The sequence below is a fragment of the Lathyrus oleraceus genome, unplaced genomic scaffold (genome assembly GCF_024323335.1).
Source record: "Lathyrus oleraceus cultivar Zhongwan6 unplaced genomic scaffold, CAAS_Psat_ZW6_1.0 chrUn0462, whole genome shotgun sequence".
Classification (NCBI taxonomy): Eukaryota; Viridiplantae; Streptophyta; class Magnoliopsida; order Fabales; family Fabaceae; genus Lathyrus; species Lathyrus oleraceus.
This window is the reverse complement of record NW_026112853.1, coordinates 21151-48407: the sequence shown is the minus strand read 5'-3', so window position 1 is coordinate 48407 and position 27257 is coordinate 21151. Positions and strand designations below refer to the sequence as shown.

Here is a 27257-nt window from a genome sequence, read left to right as displayed (position 1 = left end):
ATGGATTCATCATTTAATCAGGAATTGGAAAAGTTACTTAATTTGGAAATGGTTGACTTTCCATTTAGGGCAAGTTTTCATGATCGTTGCACTCACTTTAAGCCCATTTTGCATCAAGATAAAAGCTCCATTCGAAAATTTCTCCAACATTAAAGTTGTTCCTCTTTTTCCAAGATTTATAAAGATATAAAGTTTTCTCCATTTGGAATAGAATTGAGAAAGTTAGGCTTAGTCAAAGTGAGACATTTTTTTAGGACACTTAGAAAAATTTCTAAGTCCAAAATCTTCAAAATTTGTCAAGACTTCTTGGCCAGCTTTCTTGCACTTAAAGGCATTATTTGAAAATACTTTCTTCACAACAATTGTAACTTGCCATGTCCTCTTTCACATCCTTTTAGAATCATCTCATTTGGATCCATGGTTTGAGAGATACGTTCATTTAAAGTGGGCACCATGACTTGATTTTCTAGGCAGATTTTGGGTCTGGCTGGCCCAATCAGATTTTCTAAGCATGCTGCACAAACCAGTCACGTTTTTTACCTCTTTTGGCCATGCATTGGACATCCATTCACTTAAGTTTGGCCCAAAATAACAACATTTTACACCTCACTTCACACTTTTATTCTTATGGATAAATCACTTACTAAAAAGCCCATGAGAACACCTAATCCACCCTATTTAAGAAGTTGAAACCCTAACCCTAAAGGAGTATTAGAATTTCGTGGAAAGGAGGCAAAGCTTCATCACATATCAGATTCCATTCCACTTCTATTTTCCATTAGGTAATCATCTCTTCCATCGCCATATTTTGATATATCTGCGTTGCTTACCATGTTCATCACCATTAATCCTTCCATTCTCATATTTCTTTTTCTTATTTAAAATATTTTCTTCGTCCATAAAATTATCCAAAAATATTTTTCACTTTTCTTAATGTTTTATTTAATTTTATATAATTTTTATTTTTGTATTTTTTTAATATTAATATTTTATTTCAATTATTTATTCTAAATGGTCCATTTTAACACACTTTTTATTTATTGATTTTATTTTTATAACTTAAAATTATTGTTAGCATTTGATTTTTGGAATGAAGGTTGACCACTGTCACATGGTCAACCTGACCTTTTCTTGGAATTTTATTTCACATTTCCAATTTATTTTGGATTTATTTTTGACTTAGTTTGGTTGGTGGACTTTTAATTTGACTTCTGTTTTATTTTAATTAATTCACGTACCAATTTTCGTTATTTTTAAAATATTTTTGGGGGATAATGATGTCCTGACCCCACCTCATTTAGTTTAATTTTTCATAATTTTCTTGATTAATTTTCTATTTATTTGTTATTTTTTAAGTTGACTTGAATTTTAAGTTGACTTCTTTATGATCGATGTTTGACTTAGGGATTGCTTATGGCAATTGAAGAGATCTTTTGATCCTCCCTTGTTCATCTTATATGCCATGTATTAGTGGCCTTTTACCTTGATTTTATTTGGTCCTTACCTCATTTCCTGATTAAATTATTCAGTGGACCCTTCGTGTGTATATTTTCATCTGTTTGATTCGTCTGTTATCTTTTATACTTGTTTCTCTCATTCATGCTTTCTATTGCTTGATTATTTAACATGTTCATACTTCCATGCATTGTTTAAATGCTCCATTATTTGATTCTTTGGTTTGATTATATACTGTTTATTTATCCGATCTGATTAATAACTGTTGCCTACTTGTATGATGTATGAGGCATATATTCTTATTGTTTGTTTGCCATGAACAATCCTCATTCATAACAAATGTACCCCTCTCCCATAAAGTGTATAATATTTATTTCTTTATTTCTTTAGTCACCTGTTAATACAAGAATTAAAACGAACATCCGATAACCATTTCAAAGTAAGATCAAAAGCTCGATCCAACATCGAGTAATCATTTTCAAAACTTAACAGAACCAGCACGCATTCATCCATCCTCCTGTAAGTCGATTGCCTCAGGCATCACCATCTACCTGTAAGTCGATTGCCTCCGGCATCGCCATCTACCCTTATCCGTAACTCCTCTCCGCGCTCCATCCGTCGACTCTTGTTCCGTTTAGGTAGCACCCATTAAGTAGAACCCTTTGTATGATAACATAGGTAGAATTCCCCTATTCTTTGCATGCTAACATTAGGTAGATGTTACCCTTTGTAAATCCTAACACATAGGTCCATATTGCATGACAACTCTAGAGCAGAGCTTCCCCACTTTTAGACCTTTCGTGCGTCTCCGATCTTGTGGCATGTCAGTCTGTTCTATTGCAAAGAGGTAACTGCCTAAGACTCAATTCAGCGAGCTGCGACACCTACTACTAGGACGTTGAACACACTGCCCACCCTCCTTTGACACAGCTGGTGTCCTCTTTTGTAAGTCCATGTTCATATGGCAATCCTTAACCCCTAGTTAGCCGAACTAGATTTTGCTCTAATTCTCATTCCAGATGAGATACGTAGGCATAAGACGCGACGTCTTACCGAGCACACTTCTCTTTAACCCATAGGTAGCCGAGCTACGAAGACTCTGATTCTCATACTCAGATGAGATACGTAGGCAGTGGATGCGACATCCTTGCGAGTCATTTTCTTTTAACCTTCCTTTTAGTAAATAGTACTTTAGATATACCTACACCCTTTAGACTAGAACAACACTTATGAAAAGGGCTCCCTAGGAGTACCTAGGATGTTTTGGGTGCTTAAAACCTTCCCATTGGATAACCAACCCCCTTACCCAGATCTCTGACATTTTTACTAGTTTTTGATGTGATAAAAGTTTTAGGTTTTTGTTCGCTTTCTAACCATTCATTTGGATAAATAGAAGTGCGGTGGCGACTCGACTTGTATGGTTTACCTTGGATTTAGTCAATATCTCTAATGGTAACGAATACCCCGCTACAGAAAAGTGGCGACTCTGCTGGGGACTTATCATTTGCCTAGTGGGTTTTGCCTACTTTTCATATTTGTTGTATTGTATGGTATATTGCTTTGTGACATATTTTTGTGCAATTTGGGATTACTGTATTGTATGTAATGATTGAATTGTTTGAATATTAATTCCTTGTATGCTTGGTGATCTTCGTGAGATGAGTTCTATACCCGAACTCGAGTGCATTTAGGATAGGAGAATGGCATAGTCTTGTTGACTTGTGTGGAGTTATTCCTTAGCAAGTTAACTTGCAAGCCCATTCACTTGGTGGAGATTATGTTGGGATCAATAATGTCACACGAGTAGTCGTGGTTAGGCATTACTCTTTCCAATATATGCCTTAGAAGCCAAGGACCTTAATTTACCATGCCCATCTTGGCCTATTTTTAGGACGTAGTGGAAAGATCGTTGAAGTGTAAGATTTGATACGATTGTTACACGATACTACACTCATAAGAGTCTCTCTTGAGATTATTTTTGGAATACGAGTAGTCATTTATCCGATAATATCCGAAAGATGGGATGATGACTATGGGAACCTCTTGTAGAACATGATTGTCAGGTTTAACCATAGTACACTCCCTTTGGGTGGTTCTTAACCAAGACTCCATGCTCGCGACTCGCAACAAACCCTTGATTCGTGGTTGATTCGTTCTTATGTATTCTTAATATCAATGGAACTTCGGTGTTGATAAGGTGTAAACCATAATCCACCAAAATGGATGATTGATATTAAGGATGACTTGATCCATCCCATGACCTTTGTGTGGTGTGATTTGCTTGATCCTTGAGTGTGATTGTTGCATCCATGCATTCATGCATTCATACACATCCATATCATCAACAATGAGAAAACTTTCAAGGAACTTAAGAGGTCTATTTGCAAATTTTTAGACATGGATAAGCAAAGAAGGAATACGAAGAAGTACAGTTTCAGACAACTCGACTTGAAAGAGTTAAGGAGTTTGACATCCTATGTATTAGATCCCTTGGAATTCAAGGCTCGTCATGGGAAGCTTTTGTCGATTCTGGCTACTCAAGTGGATGAAGGTCTAATGAGTGTGTTGGTGCAGTTCTATGATACCTTGTACCATTGCTTCACTTTTCCGGATTTCCAGCTTTTGCCCACGCTTGAGGAGTATGCCTGTCTTGTGGGCATACCTATCCTAGACCAGTTGTCGTTCAGTGGCTTGGAGAGAGTTCCTTCTTCTCAAGAGATTGTTGATCTGTTGCGTATAGATGAATCTATTATTGGTGCTCATATGACTACCAAAGGTGGAATTCAAGGTCTCCCGTCTGATTTCCTCATTGATCAAGCTACTATGTTTGGGAAGGCCATGAGTGAGGACGCCTTTGAGGCCATGTTTGTACTTCTCATCTATGGGCTAGTGTTATTCCCCAACATCGACAAGTTTGTGGATGTGAACGCCATTAGGATTTTCTCTACTCTTAATCCCGTTCCTACTCTGTTGGGTGACACTTATTTCTCTTTGCATATGAGGAATGCAAAGGGCGGTGGTACCATTGTGTGTTGTTTGCCTCTGTTGTACAAGTGGTTTATTTCGCACTTGCCTCAGACGCTCACCTTCAAGGAGAACAAAGGATGTCTACGGTGGTCCACGAGACTTATGTCTCTCACTAATGATGATATCTTTTGGTACAACCGTGTATATGATGGTGTGCAGATTGTTGACTCTTGTGGTGAATTCTCCAATGTACCTCTTCTTGGTACATGCGGTGGAATTAACTACAACCCTATTTTGGCACGTCGTCAGCTTGGGTTCCCCCTAAAGGATAAATCCAATAACATTCTGTTAGAGGGTGTGTTCTTTCAGGAGGGTAAAGATCCCCAAGGCTTGAAGGGCAGGATGGTCCGCGCTTGGCGCAAGATCCATAAGAAAGGAAGGAAGGAGCTAGGACCGAAGAACTGTATCGCTTTGGAACCTTATACCTCTTGGGTTAGGAGGAGAGCTTCCGAGTACCTCATGCCTTATGAGTACCCAAGACCCACACCTTTGGTTGTGGTTGGGCCTTCAACCCTCCCTAGCCAAGGAGTAGAGGAGTTGAGAGACGAAGACCGTTCGTGTGCTTGGATCCGTGAATGAGAGGAGTTGCTTCAGCAGATCAGAGAGAAGGATGCTTTGATAGAGTTCCTTGAGCACCAGGTTATTGATGATCGTGATGATGCATTGACTTCTCTACTTCCTCAGTCTTTCAAGTTTTGGAAGAGGAAGTATGATCGACTCGCCAAAGAGAAGGCATATATGGAGGCAACCTATGAGAGGGAGGTGAAGAGGCTTCGTGCAACTTATCTTCCGGTCTCGAGGGCTTTGGATGATTGCTTCTAGGGATCCATAGGATGTTCATTTTCCTTCTCTCTTGTATTGTATTTGGTTACCAAGACTGTACTTCTTTGGCGTAAAAACATTTCCAAATATTAATTGACGTGATATTTCCGTATGTGATAAACGTTTAATATTTCCAAAATTTGCAAATAAGACTCTAAAGTTCCTCTGATATAAAATTAAATCATAAGCATTGCATGCATCATGTTTATCTATTCCTAGGGGTTTATATCTTCTTCTTGAATCTAGTCGGGGGTTTCTTACATTGTTTATCTAATGTGAGACTGGAATTAAGGGGTAGAATACCCTTTGAAATTGATAAACATGTCATTGCATTTGCATATTCATTAGCATGTCTTGCATAACAGGTACCGCCGCAGTGTTCTCATCTTGTTTGGTATTCCATTATTAGGATAACTGACTCAGGCATTCACCGATACGGTACCCGAAGGAATCAACAGAGAGCAATGGAAGGTTTGCAAGCAGAGCTCGCTGAGATGAGGATTCGCATGAATCAGTTCATGGAAGTGGTCCAAGGAGTGGCTCAGGGACAGCAGGAGATTAGATTGTTGGTACAGGGGAATCCCCCTACTACTCAACCGGAGGTTGTGGCTGATCCTCCCGTTGGAGAGGCTAATAGACCCAATGGACTGGGGCCTATCCCAATCCCACATGGAAACCTTGGTCAACAACCCATCCATGATGATCAAGAGGATCAATTCCCCCTGCTTCAGGAGGACTTTGGCATGGGCCATGGTATGGACCCTATGTTTCGGAGACTGGAAGAGAGGTTGAAAGTTGTGGAAGGGCAGAATGCTCATGGTGTGGATGTTGCTGACTTGGGGCTGGTCCCAGGCGTGAGAGTTTCGCCAAAATTCAAAGTCCCCGTGTTTGATAAATACAATGGAAACTCTTTCCCGAAGACTCACGTGCAAGCTTACTTCCGCAAGATGATCGCGTATTCTGATGATGAGAAGTTGCTCATGTACTTCTTCCAGGACAACCTAGCTGGGGCATCCTTGGAGTGGTATATGAGGCTGGACAGAGCCCATATTCGCTGCTGGAGAGACTTGGTTGAGGCCTTCGTGAAGCAATATCAGTACAATGCGGATATGGCACCTGACAGGACTCAGCTCCAGAATCTGTCTCTCAAGAGCAATGGGTGCTTCAAAGAGTATGCTCAACGCTGGAGAGAGTTGGCTTCCCGTGTTCAGCCTCCGATGTTGGAAAAAGAGATGGCCAACATGTTTATGAACACATTGCCTGGGTCTTACTTGGAGCGTCTGGTGGGTTGCAACGCCTCGAATTTTGCTGATGTGGCCTCTACCGGTGAGAGGGTGGAGAACTACTTGAAGACATGTAAGATCCAAAATGGGGTTGGATCATCTTCGGGGTCAAAGAAGTCGTTCTTAGGAGGAAAGAAGAGGAGAGAAGGGGATGCAAATGCCATATCTTCTTATCAGAACAGAGGTAACCGAAGGAGCAGTTTTCTGAATTACCATCAGCAACCTTGTGTTGCAGCAGTGACCATTCCGGCTGCAGCACCAGTGCAATAACAACAACCTCAACGTCAACAAAATCAATACCAACAATAACAGGGTAACAAACCTGCTTATCAACAGAGACAGAGGATGATGGATATGTGTTTCGACACTCTTCCGATGTCGTATGCCCAGTTGCTTCCCAACCTTCAACATTTGCAACTTGTGCAGTTACGCACTTTGGCTCCTCCCATTGGCAGGCTTCCAGTGGGTTATGACGCCAATGCTAGGTGTAATTTCCACTATGGGGCACCTGGCCACACTATTGAGAACTGCAAAGCTTTTAAGCACGTAGTTCAGGACCTTATTGATTCAAAGGCCATTAACTTTGCGCTGGCTCCTAATGTTGTCAACAATCCTATGCTGCAACATGGTAGAGCAAATGTTAACATGGTTGAAGGAGAAGTCAAATTAGTCAATGAGGTGTTGAAGTTGAAGACTCCGCTGTTAGAAATCAAAGAATACTTGCTAAAGGCAGATGTTTTCCCCGGCTGTGGGAGCGGTTGTTTGGGTTGTGTTGCACAGAGTGGGGGTTGTGTGAAGTTGCAGCAGGGTATCCAGGCCTTGCTTGACGATGGTATCCTCCAAGCTGAAGACTTATCTACCCAAAGGTCTGTTGAAGGGGTTGTTGAGAATGTAGATGTTGATCCTCTCTTTCCTGAAGATGCTGAAGAATTTACAAATGTTGTTCCTGCTGATTTTGTAATTCCCAAGTATGCAGCTTCAGTGGAAGAGGTTGAAGCAGGTGCCTCTTTGTCGTCCTTCAAGCAGGCACAGGCCTTGGTGAATTCAGGTGTTGATCCCGGTTGGGGACGTCTGGTGGATTTACCTGTAAAGGAAGACAAGTTTGGGAATGGGTATCAGCCGGCATTGACTTCTACAACTTCAACGCCTCAGACTCATCAAGAGCCGATTACTTTCTCCAGTGCTGACATCATTCAGTACGGCCAGGTCTCTGCAATCAACAAAGAAGATGGGGGTAGTGATTGCGACATTAGCAACTGGGTGCGTCCAAGGGTCCCGGGTGAAGTTCTCCGCAACTGGTCTTCTGAAGAGATTATCCAAGTCACTCTTCTTAAAGAGTAATTTTCTTTGTTTATTCATGCATATCCAAGTCTTACGTTCCGCCCAGGGCGTGATGACTCATTGTAGGGCTCATCTATGTGGATACCTGCATTTTTTATCATAAATAAAGGACATCTTTTTGCATTCAAATATTTTGCTCACTGTCTTTCTATTTTTGCAGTTTTCAAATATATATATATATATATTTGGTAATGTTTTGTTTAGTTTCCACTTCTTGTTCACACTCATAAGCACATACCATCACTCATGCAGATGCACATCACAGATCCTATTGATAACAGTTCTGCTATGGCTCGCTTCGACTTTGAAAATCCAATCTTTCAAGCTGAAGAAGAGGGTGATGAAGACTGTGAACTCCCTGAAGAACTTACCAGGTTGTTAAAACAAGAAGAAAGGGTCATTCAACCGCATCAAGAGTCTACTGAAGTGATTAATCTCGGCACCGAGGACGCCAAGAGAGAAATCAAGATAGGGGCTGCTTTGGAAGATAATGTGAAGAAGGGGCTGATGGAATTGCTGCAAGAGTATGTTGACATTTTCGCTTGGTCTTATCAGGACATGCTAGGGCTTGAGACAAACATTGTGGTACACCGTTTGCCTCTCAAAGAGGATTGTCCTCCGGTCAAGCAGAAGCTCAGAAGAACAAGATCAGAGATGGCTGTCAAGATAAAGGAAGAAGTGCAAAAACAGTTGGATGCATGGTTTCTAGCGGTTACAAATTATCCGCCATGAGTTGCAAATATCGTTCCAGTACCTAAAAAGGATGGAAAGGTACGGATGTGTGTTGACTACCGGGATCTGAACAGAGTTAGTCCTAAAGATGATTTCCCATTACCTCACATCGACGTTTTGGTGGATAACACGACTCAGTTCTCGGTATTCTCTGTCATGGATGGCTTTTCTGGATATAATCAAATTAAGATGGCACCAGAAGACATGGAGAAGGCAACTTTCATAACCCCATGGGGCACCTTCTACTACAAGGTGATGTCGTTTGGTCTGAAAAATGTTGGGGCAACATATCAACGAGCTATGGTAACTCTTTTCCATGATATGATTCATCATGAAATCGAGGTTTATGTTGATGATATGATTGCCAAATCTCAGACGGAAGAAGAACACTTGGTGAATTTGCAGAAACTGTTTGAACATTTGAGGAAATTCAAGCTGGGGCTGAATCCGAACAAGTGTACTTTCGGGATGAGATCTGGAAAACTATTGGGTTTTATTGTTAGTGAAAAAGGGATTGAGGTGGATCCTGCCAAAGTGAAAGCGATACAAGAAATGCCTGAGCCAAGAACAGAAAAACAAGTTCGTGGTTTCTTAGGGAGGTTGAACTACATTGCAAGGTTCATCTCTCACCTAACAGCCACGTGTGAGCCAATATTCAAATTGTTAAGAAAAGATCAGGCTATCAGGTGGAATGATGATTGCCAAAGGGCTTTCGAGAAAATAAAAGAGTATTTGCAGAATCCTCCAATCCTTATGCCTCCAGTCCCAGGGAGACCGCTGATTATGTATTTGACAGTACTTGATAATTCCATGGGTTGTGTTCTCGGTCAACACGACGAGATAGGTAGGAAAGAGCATGCCATCTACTACCTGAGTAAGAAATTCACAGATTGTGAGTCGAGATACTCAATGCTTGAAAAGACATGTTGTGCACTTGCATGGGCTGCTAAGCGATTGAGACAAGACATGCTGACTCACACGACCTTACTGATCTCCAAAATGGATCCAGTCAAGTATATATTTGAGAAGCCAACTCTCACCGGAAGGTTTGCTCATTGGCAAATGGAACTGACAGAGTACGACATCCAGTATACATCCCAGAAAGCCATCAAAGGGAGTATTCTGTCAGACTATCTTGCTCAGCAGCTATTGATGATTATGAGCCGATGAAGTTTGATTTTCTGGATGAAGACATCATGTTCCTCAAGATGAAAGACTGTGAAGAGCCAGTTGTTGAGGAGGTACCTGATCCAGATGAAAAGTGGACTTTAATGTTTGATGGGGCCGTCAATGCCAAAGGAAGTGGAATTGGTGTTGTCATTACCACTCCGAAAGGTGCCCACATGCCTTTCACCGCTCGTCTGACTTTTGAATGCACCAATAATGAAGCTGAGCATGAAGCCTGTATCTTGGGTATCGAGCAATCCATTGATTTGAGAATCAAGACTCTGGACATCTTCGGAGATTAAGCTCTAGTGATCAATCAAGTGAATGATGATTGGAATACTCTCCAGCCTAATCTGGTCCCCTACAGAGATTACACGAGAAGACTGTTGACTTTCTTCACAATAGTAAAGCTATATCATATACCTCGTGAAGAGAACCAGATGGCAGATGCTCTTGCTACTCTATCCTCCATGATCAAGGTGATTCGGTGGAACCATGTTCCCAGGATTGATGTTATGCGCCTTGATAGGGCCGCATATGTGTTTGCTGCTGAAGTGGTAGTTGATGACAAGCCCTGGTACCACGAAATCAAGTGCTTTTTGAAGAATCAAGAGTACCCTGCAGGGGCATCCAACAATGATAGAAAGACTTTGAGAAGATTGGCAGGCAGTTTCTTCTTGAACAAAGACGATATGTTGTATAAGAGGAACTTCAACATGGTTTTGCTCAGATGCGTGGATAGACACGAAGCGGACATGTTAATGCAGGAAGTTCATGAAGGCTCCTTCGATACTCATGCCGGTGGACATGCAATGGCTAAGAAATTGTTGAGAGCGGGTTATTACTGGATGACCATGGAATCTGATTGTTTCAAATATGCTCGGAAGTGTCATAAATGCCAGATTTATGTTGATAAGGTGCATGTGCCGCCAAATCCTCTGAATGTGATGTCTACGTCGTGGCCATTTGCTATGTGGGCATTGATATGATTGGAAAGATTGAGTCGACTGCTTCCAATGGGCATCGCTTCATCCTTGTTGCCATCGACTATTTCACCAAGTAGGTCGAAGCAGCGTCATTTGCGAAGGTCACCGGACATGTGGTTGCCCGATTCATCAAGAAAGAAATCATTTGTCGTTATGGGATTCCCGAAAGAATCATTACTCATAATGGTTCTAATCTCAATAACAAAATGATGAAAGAGTTGTGCAAGAACTTCAACATTCAACATCACAACTCTTCCCCTTATCGTCCTAAGATGAACGGTGTTGTTGAGGCAGCAAATAAGAACATAAAGAAGATTGTGCAGAAGATGACTAAATCCAAGGTAAACCATACAAGTCAAGTAGAACCCTTTGTATGATAACATAGGTAGAATTCCCCTATTCTTTGCATGATAGCATTAGGTAGATGTTCCCCTTTGTAAATCCTAACACATAGGTCCATATTGCATGACAACTCTAGAGCAGAGCTTCCCCACTTTTAGACCTTCCGTGTGTCTCCGATCTTGTGGCATGTCAGTCTGTTCTATTGCAAAGAGGTAACTGCCTAAGACTCGATTCAGCAAGTTGCGACACCTACTGCTAGGACGTTGAACACACTGCCCACCCTCCTTTGACACAGCTGGTGTCCTCTTTTGTAAGTCCATGTTCAGATGGCAATCCTTAACCCTAGTTAGCCGAACTATGTTTTTCTCTGATTCTCATTCCAGATGAGATACGTAGGCATAAGACGCGACGTCTTACCGACCACACTTCTCTTTAACCCATAGGTAGTCGAGCTACGAAGACTCTGATTCTCATACTCAGATGAGATACGTAGGCAGTGGATGCGACATCCTTGCGAGTCATTTTCTTTTAACCTTCCTTTTAGTAAATAGTACTTTAGATATACCTAGACCCTTTAGACTAGAACAACACTTATGTAAAGGGCTCCCTAGGAGTACCTAGGATGTTTTGGGTGCTTAAAACCTTCCCATTACATAACCAACCCCCTTACCCAGATCTCTGACATTTTTACTAGTTTTTGATTCGATAAAACTTTTAGGTTTTTGTTCGCTTTCTAACCATTCCTTTGGATAAATAGAAGTGCGGTGGCGACTCGACTTGTATGGTTTACCTTGGATTTAGTCAATATCTCTAATGGTAATGAATACCCCGCTACAATTGGCAGGTTGATCTACCTCACTAGTAGACCAAACATTTCATTTTCAATTCAACACCTCATTTAGTTTGTCTAATCCCTTTATACCTCATTACAATTCAGCCATTCACATTATAAGATACCTTAAATCCTCTCATGCTAGTGGTATTTTCTTTTCTGCTAACAATCCTCTCAAAACCCATGCCTTTGTAAACTCTGACTCAGCAAGATGCCTTGACACAAGAAAAATCCATCACATGTTATTGTGTTCTTCTTAGTTCTTCTCTAGTTAGTTGTAAATCAAATAAACAAAATACAATATCTAGGTCTTCCACTAAAGCAAAATACATGTCATTGGTTACTTTGACATGTGAGTTACAACGGCTTCAACATCTCTTTAAAGACGCACACATCCAAATTTCAAAACCAACATCTGTTTACTATGACACTAAATCAACAATCTATCTAGCCCATAATCCCACATTTCATGAAAGGAGCAAGCATATTAAACTTGATTGTCATGTAATTCGAGAGAAGATTCAGTCAGAGCTCATGTACTTACTTCTTGCCTTAAGCACAAACTAGTTTAGCAGACATGTTTATAAACCTCTGCACTCACCAACTTTGCTTTCTATCATATCTAATTTGAGACTCGACACCATACACAATCCAACTTGAGGGGGGTATTAAATACAATAGGACCATTTTTTTCTTTTGGCCATAAGACCCATTTTCTATTTTCCTAGTTTGTTAAGAATTAGTTAGGAAGTTAATTAGGCCCTTTTTTCTTTCCATTTTTGGTTATCTTTAACCTATTGGTATATAGGTATTGACCTATCATTACAACTTGTAACAAATGCTTGATTCAAATGCTTAAACCAATTCACTAACCTATTCCACTAAGCAAATGGACATTTTTTTACTCAACGAAACACTAATTTTAAAAAAATCTAATGAAATACTTGATTGGAAATGGGTGTAGACATCGAATATGACACTGACACTAACACTAACACGTCGACATCGATAATAATTTGAAAAAATAAATAAATTGAATGTAATCACAAGTATCATGGTCAAACAGGGGTATTCAAATCCAAACATATCCAAATAAAAACTGAAAACCGATCCAAAAAAATGAAAACCGCAAAAACCGAATATTATTGAATGTGTTTGAATGGTATTTTGTAAAAACCGCTCTGTTCAGATCGAATTTCATATTGATTTTTCAAATCCGATCCAAAGCAAGCCGAACCGCGTGTATATATTTTTATAATTATTAATTTCTTTTATTAATATGATATGTTGTGTTAATTTATTATTCTATGATACATATTTTTTAAAAATATTTATTAATTTAGTTTAATCTGCTTATTTTTATTATTTCATTTGTTTCAATCATAATCGATCATTCTTATTTTATAATATTAATTTTTAGTATACTATATGTTATATATTATATTAAATACATTATTTATTAAAAAAATTATAATCTTAATAAAAATATATTTTGTAATTTGGATAACCAAAAATCAATCCAAATTAAGTCGTGTGAAATTGGATCGAATCGGATCAGATTTTTTTGATCAATCATACTGTTTACTCTAGATTTTTGGCTTAGCATGTTAGACAAGAGTGGAGGTGGGATGAATACATAAGCTAAGCACATGTAGCCAAATCATGTTTTAGACACCAAAGTTACAAAGTTCGACAGGGAGGATTCACGACAGAGGCAGTTGGAAGACCTGAAGATGTTTTTCGACAAAAGTAATGATTTTGCATGAGTTCAAGAACTGAGGACACATGGAAGAAAAGCAAAGCACAAAATGCCATGTAATAGTGTATGTGTCGAATGCTGGAGAGTTGATCGTTTTTTACGGTTATTGATATACATGTATGTATATAAGTCTATTTGATTTCTATAACAAGGGTTCACAATTTTCATTGTTATTCTCTATAACATTCAAACATCCAAGTTACAGAGATATAAAGATTCGTGATAAATGTATGAATTTGCGTACCACTTTTAATCTAAGCATTTTTTACTCGATTTCGTTTATGATATTTTTCATTTGCTTTACCATTTCAAGAAATTCTGTATTTTACTTATTGGAATTTCTACCCAATTATCCTAGCTTAAAACGTGAAGTTACCAAGCACGAATGCACTTTCTCAAACACTTTTTGTACAAACTGTCCTTAGGATTTTTTTGAGTTTAATCCTTTAAGTGAAATAAAGCTTGTGATTTGTTTACCAAAAATACCAGTAAGAAAATTAGCACGTCCACTGGGACCCTTTTGTGCAAGAAATTTAAACTTTTGCAGAAAAGTGTTTGTGCTTTTATTGTCTGGTTTGTTCTTCATACATGCAATATTCGCAATGTATGGGTGCTTATGTGTGTGAGGAGTGTTAAAATTATTGAGATGGCTCATCAATCGTCGAAAAATCCTTCCCTTCCCTATAACAGTGCTCAAAATGTAGAAGAACAACCAATCGAATTAATGGTTGGTGGTGCAGGGACTTCAATGTATGTTGGAGTAATTGCTCCTGTTATAAGTCAAATTTCATCTTCGACGACAATACCAGAATTGGTGGTTCCCCCACCACAAACAATCAGTTTTTATATTACTCCCAGAGTTACACAAACTACCATAAGAGACCATATGCCTTCTTTCCTCCCAAGCTTTATTCTACCCCCTGGTAGTCGGGAATATTCGTATGACATTCCAACTACAATGATGACATCCCTACAAAATAATGCATCTACTTATGCAGACAATGCAATGACTATTGCATCTCCTCTTAATCGATACTTAGAATGAGGACCTGCTATCAGCAATCTTAGTTGAAATCACACAACCCTAAGGAGAAGAAGGATATATACCTCAAGTTATGCCACACTTAACTACTAGTTCCCTCTTGGCTATGAGACAACAAACGGAAGATAACAACCATGATATGATCAATATGCTTACCTAACGAATATGTGATATGTTTAATCCCCTAATCTAAAACACAAACCATAATTACCAGTAATTGGTGCCTCAAATGGGTCGGATGTCTGATTTCTTTGGTGCTCTCAAAGCGCCTATTTAACCAGTCCCTCAAATCCAAGCAATTAGGGTAATTTAAAATCCAAGAACTACAAACAATGAATGTTTTTCTAACAATCAAGTGCAACAACGGGTTATGCCCTAACTAGTTGACCAGTCCATCCCCGAGGTAGTCGAAGGGGACTTAGGTCGAAACGACCTAGGAATAGTGTTGGTCAATCGGAACCAAGATGCAGACTAAGTGGTTGGAAGAATCCAACAAAGCATGGGGGGAAAATGACATAGCCGATTTATCGGAATAAATCCTAGTCCAAAATGGCCTTAAAATTGGTCTTCACAAGCCAAATTTGGTTTCTTCCTTGTTTGAGTATGTATTGCAGACTAAACTCCCAAGGGGTTGGAAAGTCCGTCAGTTCACTAAGTTTGCGGCGATACTAGTGAATCCATCGTCGAGCATATTTCTCAATATCAATCATAGGCAAGTGATTTGGCCAATAATGAAAACTTGAAAAATAATTGTTTCCCTAATTCCTTAACTAAGAGCGTTTCACATGGTTCACCACCCTTCCTCCAAATTCCATATATAATTGGAATCAACTAGAAAGAGTGTTCCATGAGTAATTCTATATGGGGCAATAAAAAGTTATCCTGAAAGAATTAGCTAGTGTAAAGAGGAAATTCTCTGAGTTGATAGATGACTATCTCAATAGGTTAGGTTAGGTTAGGTTAATGAAGTCGAGATGTTTTACTAAGTGCTTGAGCATGATTTAGATGAAATGATTGCAGGTGGCCTAGATTATTTAATTACGAAAAGGTTAGATACCCGATACTTAAGGGATATGGCCCAATTAGCAGACATGGTTAGACAAGTTGAACAGTTGAAGGATGAAAAGGTTAGATCAAATCGACACCCTAGGAAGGAAAAGTTAGTTTTGTAGAGACAGACAAAAACAGTCAAGAGATTGACATGTTTTTTTAATGTGTTAAAGAAAATAAGGTTAATCTAGAAAAATTGAAGCCATGGCCTCCATATGCTTGCAAGGTTTTAATACCTTCAAATGGGAAAAATCTTGTCAAACCAAGTAAAAACGAAAAATTTATTACAAAAACTTATACATTTGAGGTAACCAAATATGACGAAATTTTTCATCTTCTAGTTGCTGATGGTAAAATCGTAGTGCCGAAAGGTATAAAGAAGCGACCTTTGAAACAAAGGAATAAAAAGGTTTTTGTAAATATCATAATTTTCTTGGTCATAAAACGTCTCAAAGTGTTATTTTTCAAAGATTTGGTGCAGACTGCTCTAAAGGATGGCAGGTTGAAATTTGGAGACAAACAGAAGCCACCAATGATAATCGATTCAGATCCTCTATAGGTCGAGAAAGCACACTTCATCGACCTGCGGAGCTATGATGGTTGAGACTACTGAAGGTCTTGACACAAAGGTCAAAGAAGTGACTACACTGAATTATACTGAGAAGATGAAAGTGGTTTACCCAAAGGCTGAGGAAGAACTGATTGACTTTTTGTACCAGTGCAAACTCAAAGGGTCTGAGGTGATGTTATGTCCTTGTTGCAGTGTTGTGTTCAATAAGGAGGCTTCTAAAGACCTTGAAAATATCAAGCCCTAACAGCCAAGAAAGGTTGGTTGATACGACATGAGAACCCATTTTTCTTTCGACAAAAGTGAAGTTCCCTACAAGACATACCAGAAGAGGACTTATGTTCCACATACCAATGTTCCCCTTGGTGAGTGGATTAGATCTACAAGTAAAAAAACATTGATCAACAAAAACGGAGATTGATCGAAGTTGGTACGGGCTCATCATACCATGATAGCTCATAGGTATCAAAGAAGTATTCACGTGCTTTAACTACCTAGGAAACAAGCCTATGACTAGAACATGGAGAAGATACCAACATAAAAAGAAGGTTTCCTCTGAGGCTGTAGATTCGAGCAGGAGTGACAGTTCTCAGGCGATGACATAAGTGCTTATTATTATTAATAACAAGAAAAAGAATAAGAAGAAAGAGATCTATTTAATATTTATGAACATTTGAATATAATGTTTAGAGAATATATTCAGTTTATAATGTGCGACTTTAGTTATGCTTTTAGTCGGTTGGAGAGTCAACGCAATAGTCACCTGCAAAATTTCTACTCCCTTTCTTTTTTAATTTATTTCTTTTTTTATGAAAACTTTGAATATAAATTTTATACAGGTGAGTTTGATAATGATGCAATAAAATTCTTGCATATGTATTTAGATCATTTCGGAATATGGAATTATGGAACTTCATACAAAAAATATATTAAAGAGTGTTCTTAGTTGTAAAATGGATTTGTCTAAATATTGCATACTTGGAAAATAGTGTTGTATTAGGTTCAAGACCGTAAAGCACAAAATAGAAGAAATTTTAGAATATGTGCATTCAGATGTGTGGGGGTCTATTAAAGAGGTTTTCATGGGTAGTTCTAGCTATTTTTTACTTTCATAAATAATCTTTCTCACAAGATTTAGGTGTATTTCTTAAAGTAAAATGCTAAAGTCTTTAGCAAATTCAAGTTGTAGAAAACAAAGGTAGATAATCAAACGTGAAGAAAATCAAAGTATTTACGATCACGGTATTCAAAGAAATTTCTTGATTTATAAGACGCCACACAAAATGGAATGTAGGGAGAATGAATAGGTGTCTAACTCAAAGGAAAAGATGTATCTTGTTGAATGTTGGACTATAAAAGGTTTATGGATAGAAGTAGTTAACATGGATGTTATCTTATCAATAGGTCACCGCGAATTTCATTGAAGTGGAAGGTTGCAGAGGTGGTATGGACATGTAATCCTATTGATATTTTACAACTTAATGATTTTTTGGCATCCATATCATGTTCATATATCATGTGAAGATCGATTTGAACTAGATCCAAAGTCGAAGATGTGTGTCTTCGTCGGATACGCAAAAGGTATGAAAGGGTTCAAGTTACAGGATTTGATTAAAAAGATAATGGTAATCAACATAGATGTTGTTTTTATGAGTAGCTAATGTTTGAGCAGTCGGTTGCAACAGATGTGTCAACATCTGAAGGAGAAACTTTCAGCAAATAAATGATTCATGTGGATGTTGGCCTATCATTAGTGAACAATATGCACATAGTACCTTAACCACAAGAGGAACCATATAATGAAATTGACCATAGACCTGAAGTTTCAGGTGGAGTACTAGGGTCATGTTAGCCTTGGTAGCCCGCTGAGACATGCATTTATAGCAGAGTGATGTGAAGACATCATTCCTTCACGGTAATATAGATGAGTAAATTTATATGGAACAATCATATGGGTTTAGAAACACTGGACATGACATACTAGTTTGTAAATTGAAGAGGTCTTTGTATGATTTAAGTCATCTTTAAGGCAACAATACAAGCTGTTTTATTCTTTCATGCTTCAGATTGACTACAGAAGGTGTGAGTGTGACAATTGTGTTTATGTTAGAAGCTTTGATTATGGAATTTTTATTTTCATGTTAATATATGTTAATGATATGTTTATTACTACTAATCATTTACATGATGTAAATGAACTGAAAATTATGTTAGAAAATGAGTTTCACATGAAAGACTTAAGTGTTGTTAAGATAATTCTTAATATGAAAATTCACAAGGATAAAAGTTCTAGGAAATTATGGCTATATGATAAAAGCTATGTTGAAAAGTGTAATACCCTAATTTTGACCCTAAGATCCCTCATGGCATCATAACATTGCTCATTGCATTGCCTTAAGGATCATAGCATGTGTGGCTCCTTAACCCTAGGGTGGGACTTGTGTGAGTTGGTTTGAGACCACCAAGCATGCTTGCATTGTATATTATTGCTCTTATTATTTTGATTACTAACCAAAAGCACAAAAATATGTCACTAATCTCTTTTGTTTTGAAGCTCAAGCAATCATGAGATCCAAGGCTCCTAGGAGGCTCCTATGCTCAATGAAGTGGCTAGATGAAGATGAAAACAAGAATGACAATGGTTCATAAAGTTCCTAATCATCATATATGCATCCCAAGTATCTCAATTTGCCAATTTGATCAAGATAAACCAAAGGGCTTGAGGATTGTTTCCCAAGGAAACCCTAATTCAGTTGTGCATTGACTGTGCCTTGCTCATGAAACAACCTCAACCTATGATCAAATTCAATCAAGGGAAGTTCTTTAATTCACTATTTTATGCATATATGAACATATTTGAGTATCCCCAATCATTCATTCATCAAGATTTGAGGTCTGACCTTGAGAAGTTGACCAGTCAAGTCATCTGACCAATCTGAGATCCACTGAGACACAACTTTTTATATGTTTGTAAAAAGAAGATGACCCCAAGATCAAACATGTTCTAAAGAACCATATGAACAACTTTGATGTTCATAAAAAATCCATTTGAAACTTTTAAGATCATCATTCATTTCAAAACATTATAGGTCATTTTGATTGAAACCCTAATTTTGGGTCAACTTCCCAAGGACCTAACTTCCTTATTTTTTATGATTTTTAGGTGAGACCAATTGCATTGGAAAGCTTAAGATGTCTAATTCAAATGTTATGTTGGACCAAATTTCATAATCCTAAAATAAACACATGTGATAATACAAAACATTATAGGTCACTTTGGACCAAAATCATTGAATCTTGAAAATGTCCAACTTCAAGTGCCCATAACTTTCTCATAAAAAATAAAAATGATGCAAAATTAAGTCAAAATTGATCATATGGAAAAGATCTACAACTTTTGTGTTGGAGGTTTTTCCATTTGAGGCTTGTATCATTGAAACAGAAGGGCTTGAAGTTGGTCACTTTTGGCAAATTTTTCAAAGACATGTTTTGTACCTCAAACTTCAAGGCCAGTTTTCACAAATTTCCAAACTCCAAATGGGTTTTTGTCCAACATAGATTTTGTTCCTTATGTCAAGACCTTTCCAACCATTACTCACATGCCTATGTTTGGATTTTCTATGTGTGACTTTCGAAGAGGTGAACATTTGTGCCCAATTATGCAATTCACTTTGAATCTTCATGCACAAGCTATTACAATCCCAATTGCACGTCCAATTCTACTTGGTATGATATCAGCTTGCATTTCCACTTGATTTTGGGCCTCACATGCACCTGTACAGGCCCATGCATGGAGGATCCAAAGCTTCATGCACACGAGTTTTCCCTCACTTGGCATCAGCTCCAGCTATAAATACAATGCTTCCCTCATTCAAATCTCAATCTTAAGGCAACCTGAAGCTCTGCTGAAATCAAAACCCAACCATACCAAAGGAATTCTGATTTTTATTTCTCAAATTCAAGCTTAAATTTCAACAAAATCAGTTGATCTTCAAGTCTTATTCCTTAGCCTTGCATTCATATCACATCTAGAGATCAAATTGGAAGCAAAAGATTGAGTAGATCGTGTTGCACAAAGCTGCTCTTCAAAGGTAGATGTTCAAACTGTTTTGATCTAAATCTCATCATACAATGTGAATTGCTTGTGGTCAAATGGTTTTCTGAAGTCCTCGAGCAAGAGGCAGGCCAGTGGTGGTCTTGATTTTATGAATTGAAGCATTTCAGTTTTCATACCTGGATTTTCAAGCTCAGATTTCTCATTACATAGAAATCTTGAGGACAATCCAAGGTTACAGAGGTGATGTACATCACCCCAGCTCCATTTTGGTACTTGGCTCGTGCATTTTGGTTGAGGTTCAAAAACCTACAACTGGTGGCCGAAGTTGGTTGGTCCACCGGAGAAGATGGTGGTTTCCACCACCATCCCCACGTGGAACCACCTGAGCCTTTGGATCTCTCTTATTTGTTCTAAGTGTGGCCGTGCATATGTTGGACTTATTTTAATCCATTGTGTCACGCGTTTGACTAATGACTATGGTGGAAGCGCGCTTCTGGAACGCTTGATGTGTCCACGTCATTTAATGAAGCAGATCTAGCGCTCCTGGATTTTTAGCATTTTATAATTTCTGTTTTAATTTCTTTTATTTTCAAAAATTCATAACTATTTTATTTGAAGTCATAAAAATATGAGACCAATGGCAAAAAAATTCTTGAAAAATCTAGTTTCATAATCTGATTTTTAATTATTTTTGTGACTTCATTTAATATTTTTTATGAATTATTTTGTTTTTAATAGTTTTTAATTCATTTTAATTACTTTTTTATATCCAAAACTTCCAAAAATATTTTTCTTAACACATATGGATCATGATAAGTCTATGAAAAATATTCTCATCAATTTCTTAATTGATTTGAGATTTATTTGAGATTTTAATTCATTTGTGTTATATTTTATTATTTTTAATTGATTTTGAATAGTTTCTGTTTTAAAAAATTATTGAGAAAATTTATCAAACCTTGTTTGACCATGTTAGACTTATGATGATTCAATTGGACTTATCCAAGTTGATTTGAATTGAATTTGAAGTTTGACTATATTTTGTCCATTTTAATTTTGCATTTATTTTAATTTCAAAAGTACCAAAAAATATGTTTGGCTTTGTTGACTTCTAAACTTCATTTCTCTTCTGTTTTACATTGGTTGATGGTGATTTATTTCTATTTTGACCAATTGTACATGTCTTTTGAATTCTCCTTATGTTCTTTCCATTTCATTTCATCTTCATCTTCTTCTTTTTATTTTGGCCAATGAGTTAATGATTTGTGGTTAGTCTTGACATATGAGAGGCTTAAACTTCTTTAATCCAAATCAAACTCAACTTGATCAAAGATCAAGTGAGTTGCTTTATGTCCAAGATAGGTTGCTTCTTGGTCAAGAAAAAAACCTGAAATCCATACAAGATTTTCCTTCTTTTCTTTTGGTATGGCAAGTTGTAGGAGCTTGACTTACTAGTCATGATCTCTAACTTATGTTTATTTGCCTATAATTTTATTGACCGACCTCAGATAGGTGTGAGTACTACATTAGTCCACTTACGATTGCTTAACATAGTGCTAAATTATTTTATGACACACTAACATAACCATTAACTACTAACTTTAAATTCAAGCATTTAATTTCTTGCAATTTACTTTAATGCAATTTACTTTCTTGCTCATTTATTCATATTGTTTTTCCCTTTGCTCACTTGAGCTCATATTTTATGTTTATGTCATTTTCCTTTTGCTCACTTGAGCTCATTATTGTATATAAATATATTGTTATTTTGTGTTTGTTTTGTCTTTGTTTGTGTGAACCCAATGCAAAAAAGAGAAAAGACTTAGAATTAGGACCTTACCTATGCTTAAAGGAGTTCAAGAGCAACTAGGCCTCATGCCTTTAGAATGCTAAACTTGTTGAAGAGCAACTAGGCCTCATGCCTTTAGAATGCTAAATCTTAAAAGTTGACTTCAAAGGACCCCTAATCTAAACTCATTCTTTGTCAATTCCACTTATTGTGTTGTGAACTTTTTGATTGTTTGTTCTTGTGTGATAGGGATTCCATCTTGAGATAGTAAGAAGGATCATTGTCATGAATAGCCAAGTTAAGAGAGACAAGTTAAATGGAGATCCTAGGAGCTTGAATGTATATTTGTTTTGATTGCTTGTTTGCTTGCTAAGTCCAAAGGAAAGGAGCATCTTGAATCATCTCTAGGATTTCAAGAAGGGAACTCCAAGGGTTTTATCTCTTCTCTCATCTTTGCATATTTAGGATTAGCCCTTCTTTTCTTCTCTCCACTCTAACCCAAGCCAAACTCATTTTTGTGCAAACTTTGACATTGTTTTCAAAACTAGAAACTTAGGTCATATGCCTTTGATTTTTCAAACTCTTTTCATTAATACTCATTTTGAATGAACCTTAAGTCAACTTTGACTTCATTTTGAAAATACTTCTAACTTGTAAATACAACTCACTTCAAGTTGTTTTTGTGGTTCCAATGGCCACCTTTGTTAAAACTTTTTTCATAAACCTTAGCCATAGGTTTGAGTTATCATAGTGGTTGATGTAAACCTCACATTATCCTTAGTGATTGGACTATAAGTCTTCCATACTTATTATAGGGTGGATCCCTCACTAGTATGTTGAAGCTCTCCTCACATGGTGGATTGTTGGTTTAGGTTGAGTTTTCTCCCTTTGATAACAAAAGACCTTAAGGCTTTTGACCAAATCAATTCACCAATCTTTTTAGATTTTTACCCCGAACTACGAGATTTTGATCCTACATTTGTGATGGTACGTAGGCAGTGGATTTATCCATTCAAACAACAAATTTGTAAATAATATGTATATTCTTTTCTCATCTCCTCAATCTTGTTTGCACAAATATTTTCACAAATACCAACCTACAACACACATTTGCAAAAAGGGTTCCCTTAGAGTACTAAGGATGTTTTAGATGCTTAAAACTTCTCATTTCATAACCAACCCCCTTACCCAGATCTCTGACATTTTTATTAGTTTTTGATTTGATAAAACTTCTTACTTGGTTTTTGTTTGCTTTCAAACTTTTCCTTTGGATAAATAGAAGTGTGGTGACGACTCGAATTGTATGCTTACTTTTGATTTAGTCAATAAATCTAAAGGTAACGAATACCCCACTACAAAAAAGTGACGACTCTGCTGGGGATGCGTTGCTTCCTAGTGGGTTTAGCCTTTTCCAAGGAGAAAATTTTACACGGTGTTGACTAGAAGCTATTTGAATAGTAATACCAAGATTTATGAATTCAAACTTGTTATTAGTCTTTTCCAAGAAGAAAATGAGTGGATGAGATGACTTAAATTTGTGAAAGTAATTTGTTATGGAAAAAAGAAGAAAGCAGAAAATCTTAACCTAGGAGTCCTATGATAAAAATTGTAATCTTAATTTAATGTATATGTAGATAAGCTTGAACCAATTCATTGACCTGTTCCACTAAACAAATAGCCAAATTTTCAATCAACCATGCATACACTAATTATATATTTTTTCTAGTGAGATACTATTACTAAACTAAAAAGTAAGAGATTCCTACATGAGTCACATTTATTTATATGTGAGATAAAGGGATAGAAAACATACTACTGTGATGATAAGAACAGTGGGTTGAAGAAGCATGGGATCCATCTGGGCAATAATAGCAAGAGGACTCAAAATCATCAATGTTTTTCAATCTACAATCACCTTCTTGATTTCCCAAACACTGTAAACATTCCTCACTAACAGTATAATTCACCTCAAACCCCTTATCCAAGCCACTTACAAGTTCATCACGGTTTAAATGATTTTTCTCCATGGAAAAATCTTCTCCTACAGGCACTTGAATATAATTCTCGCAATCCCTGAACAGCCTCTCATCATAAGCAACAGAATCAAATACTTGATTCTGAGATCCACAAATAGATTCTATATGTAAAAATTGAGAGAAATTGGAAGGACAATTGAAGTATATGTTGATGGTTTTGACGTGTGGGAGATAGTGAAACAGAGGTGAAGAAGACAAAACAATATCATCAAATTGAGGAGAACAGAGATTTTGAGATAGGTCTGTTCTCTTGAGTTTGATTGTATGTTTCTTAGTGTTGATGTCAAGTACTGTGAAATTTTGTGAGAATAACAGAATGGTAGTAGTAAGGTTTTCGTGGCAGTTTAGGTAAAACGGGCTTCCGGCACCACAGTAAGTAGAGCTATCTTGTCCCCAAAATGGATAAAAGATGTTGGTGATATTTCCGCAGTTGTAAGACTGTTGCTTACAAATTGAATAACTGTTTAAGGTTTGAGGTAGTTGTTGTGGTAGAGAGTGGGATAGTTGTGGGAAAAAAGTGGTTATTATTAATAACAAGAAGAAGAAGAAAGAGATGATCATAGGAATATTGATATGATTATCCATTATGTTGAGAACGAATAAGAAAAGAACAAGAGGAGGAAGAGGAGGAGGTTATGTTTTAAGGCAATTCAGTTCATTATGTTTGAATTTAATTATGTTCTCAGTCCGCCATAGAGTCAACTCAAAAGTCACCCACGAAATTTCCACTCTCTTTCCATGCAATTTATTTTTTTTCTTTTTAATTTAAATTTTGACTAAGAAAGGCACTATTTTCAAACTTCAATATAAAATTTTGTCACTAGAACTACAATTATATTATAAACTAAAATCAAAAACCAAAAGAATATAACTATGAACGGTACATATGTAACAATATATACATGTGATTTAATCATGCCAACATATAATGATAAAAAAATTGAGCCAAAACAATTCTAATTGAACAACTAAACAGGTTAAAAGCAAAGAAATGTACCTTTTTTGCAACTCTTAGCAACAACACTACCATTTCCACATATGCATGTAAAGTTCTTACTCTCTTGACCATATCCACAATATCCACCAGAGTTCTCACACTTAGCACAATCCTCAAACCCTTTTCTCCAATCAAGTACAAACCCTTTTTAATAGCTGAACCAAACCCATTAATCAAACCACCAACACTACCAACAAAATCACTTACCTCATCAACCTTAACACTCACCACAACATGATCCTCACATTTCCAATTATCATAACCAATTTCACCTTCATCACCATCCACAAAAACATAAGACCTCAACTTTTCATCATTACTAACTCTAAAGCACCCTATAGGGTCTAAATATGGAGGATAAGAGCTACAATTGAAGTAGAAACTAAGATTCAAATCTAGTTTGCTAAAAGACAAAGGAAGGTTAGAAAGTGTAACGTTTTTTCTTACCCTTGGACATTTTTGATCCAATATATCTATGTCAACAAGGGTGATTGAACTATTATCATAGTTTATATCGGTAACATAATATGTGTCACTTGGAAGATTGATTATGGTTTTGTTGCTTTTGGAGCATTCAAGACCAAAATCAGGATAACCACAAAATTGATCTCTAGTGTTGATTGTTTGGGACTTAATCCAAAAAGGGTAGCGAATGAAAATATTGCCACAAAGAGAAATAGGACATAGTGATGATGATGGTGATGTTGTGTTGGAGCTATCAGCATAACATGATGTTATTATGAGAATGATGGATAATGTAAACAAGGTTTGAGAGAGTTTTGACATGGTTTAGTTTGGGAGCAATAATGAATTTGAATGAGATGATAGTTGCATATATTTATAGCTATTGATTTTTTCTCTGTGAAGAATCAGTCAAACGAGTTTTTGTGATTAATTAATTAATTAATTAGAGGAAAAAAGTTAGAGAGACAATTTGTAAGTGTGAAAGGAACCTATTATCAAGTGGCAACTAACAAAGTGATAGTAACTCTATGTGACCTTTGGTGTGTATGTTCTTTTGCTGATTTTTTTAAGGTAAACTTTTTGGTAACCAAAAGTTTTGATTGGGGGTATCAATAGCTTTGATGAATGAATTACCAGACTGAAAGACTTGAAGTCAAAGTTATAGAAGAAGTCAAAACTGAAATTTATAAAATCTTGTGAATGATGACTGAAGACGCGGTTTGCATATTTCAATGGATTATTTTATTTATTTATTTTGAATTTCTACTTGGTTTTAGGAAAATATCTAGGATGTAAAATGCAATACGATGCATTTAGGAAAATATCTAGAATATAAAATTCATGAACGCGTGCCCGTCACGGTCCTTTGAATATTTTATTACTACTATTGCATATATTGTACTTGTTTACTCCTTTTAGTCACGAAGGAAGTAAAATGCAATACGATGCTGTTACTTGTTAGGAAAAGCAGAAACACCAACAATACACAGTAATCAAATAAATAACATAAAACATCATTGTCATTGGTAATTATTAAATCATGTATTTCAAAAATCGATTCTGTAGTGAAGAATTCGATTAGAATATCAAATCACTCATCAAAATATTGAGTCACTTGTTAAATATTATCTTTGATATTTTTTAAATAAAAATAAAAACACTCCCTTAATAATAGCAGAGGCGTATCAACTAAGTTGACATACTACAGAGAGCATCTGAGACACAATATAACAAAATAGATGAGAATTTCTTAATTCCCTTTATATATTATTTAGTCATTATTTAAAAAGATTAAAATGTTTTTAGATTTGGATCATACATCTTCGGACGCATTTTAAATTTATAGAATTTTAATTTTATATTAAAATGTTTCGAAGATGCATCTTTAAATTTATTTCAAAGATACGTTTTCGAAAAATATTTGAATTTAAATTGCGTCAGAACCCTTTTCATTTCTCATTTTTAAAAAAACTCAACTTTATCCAACTCTAAAAAAAATTCATCAAAC

At 36.8% G+C, this 27257-nt stretch overlaps 1 protein-coding gene across 1 annotated transcript in view; it reads right to left on the bottom strand.

Moving 5' to 3' along the window:
- Window positions 1-24873, bottom strand: part of LOC127114260 (LEAF RUST 10 DISEASE-RESISTANCE LOCUS RECEPTOR-LIKE PROTEIN KINASE-like 2.3) — a 31401-nt gene extending 6528 nt beyond the window's left edge. The window contains exon 1 of the mRNA XM_051046567.1: window positions 24066-24873. Coding sequence (XP_050902524.1) covers window positions 24066-24873 — 808 coding nt within the window. The remainder of the gene's footprint in view (window positions 1-24065) is intronic.
- Between the last annotated feature and the right edge of the window lie 2384 nt (window positions 24874-27257).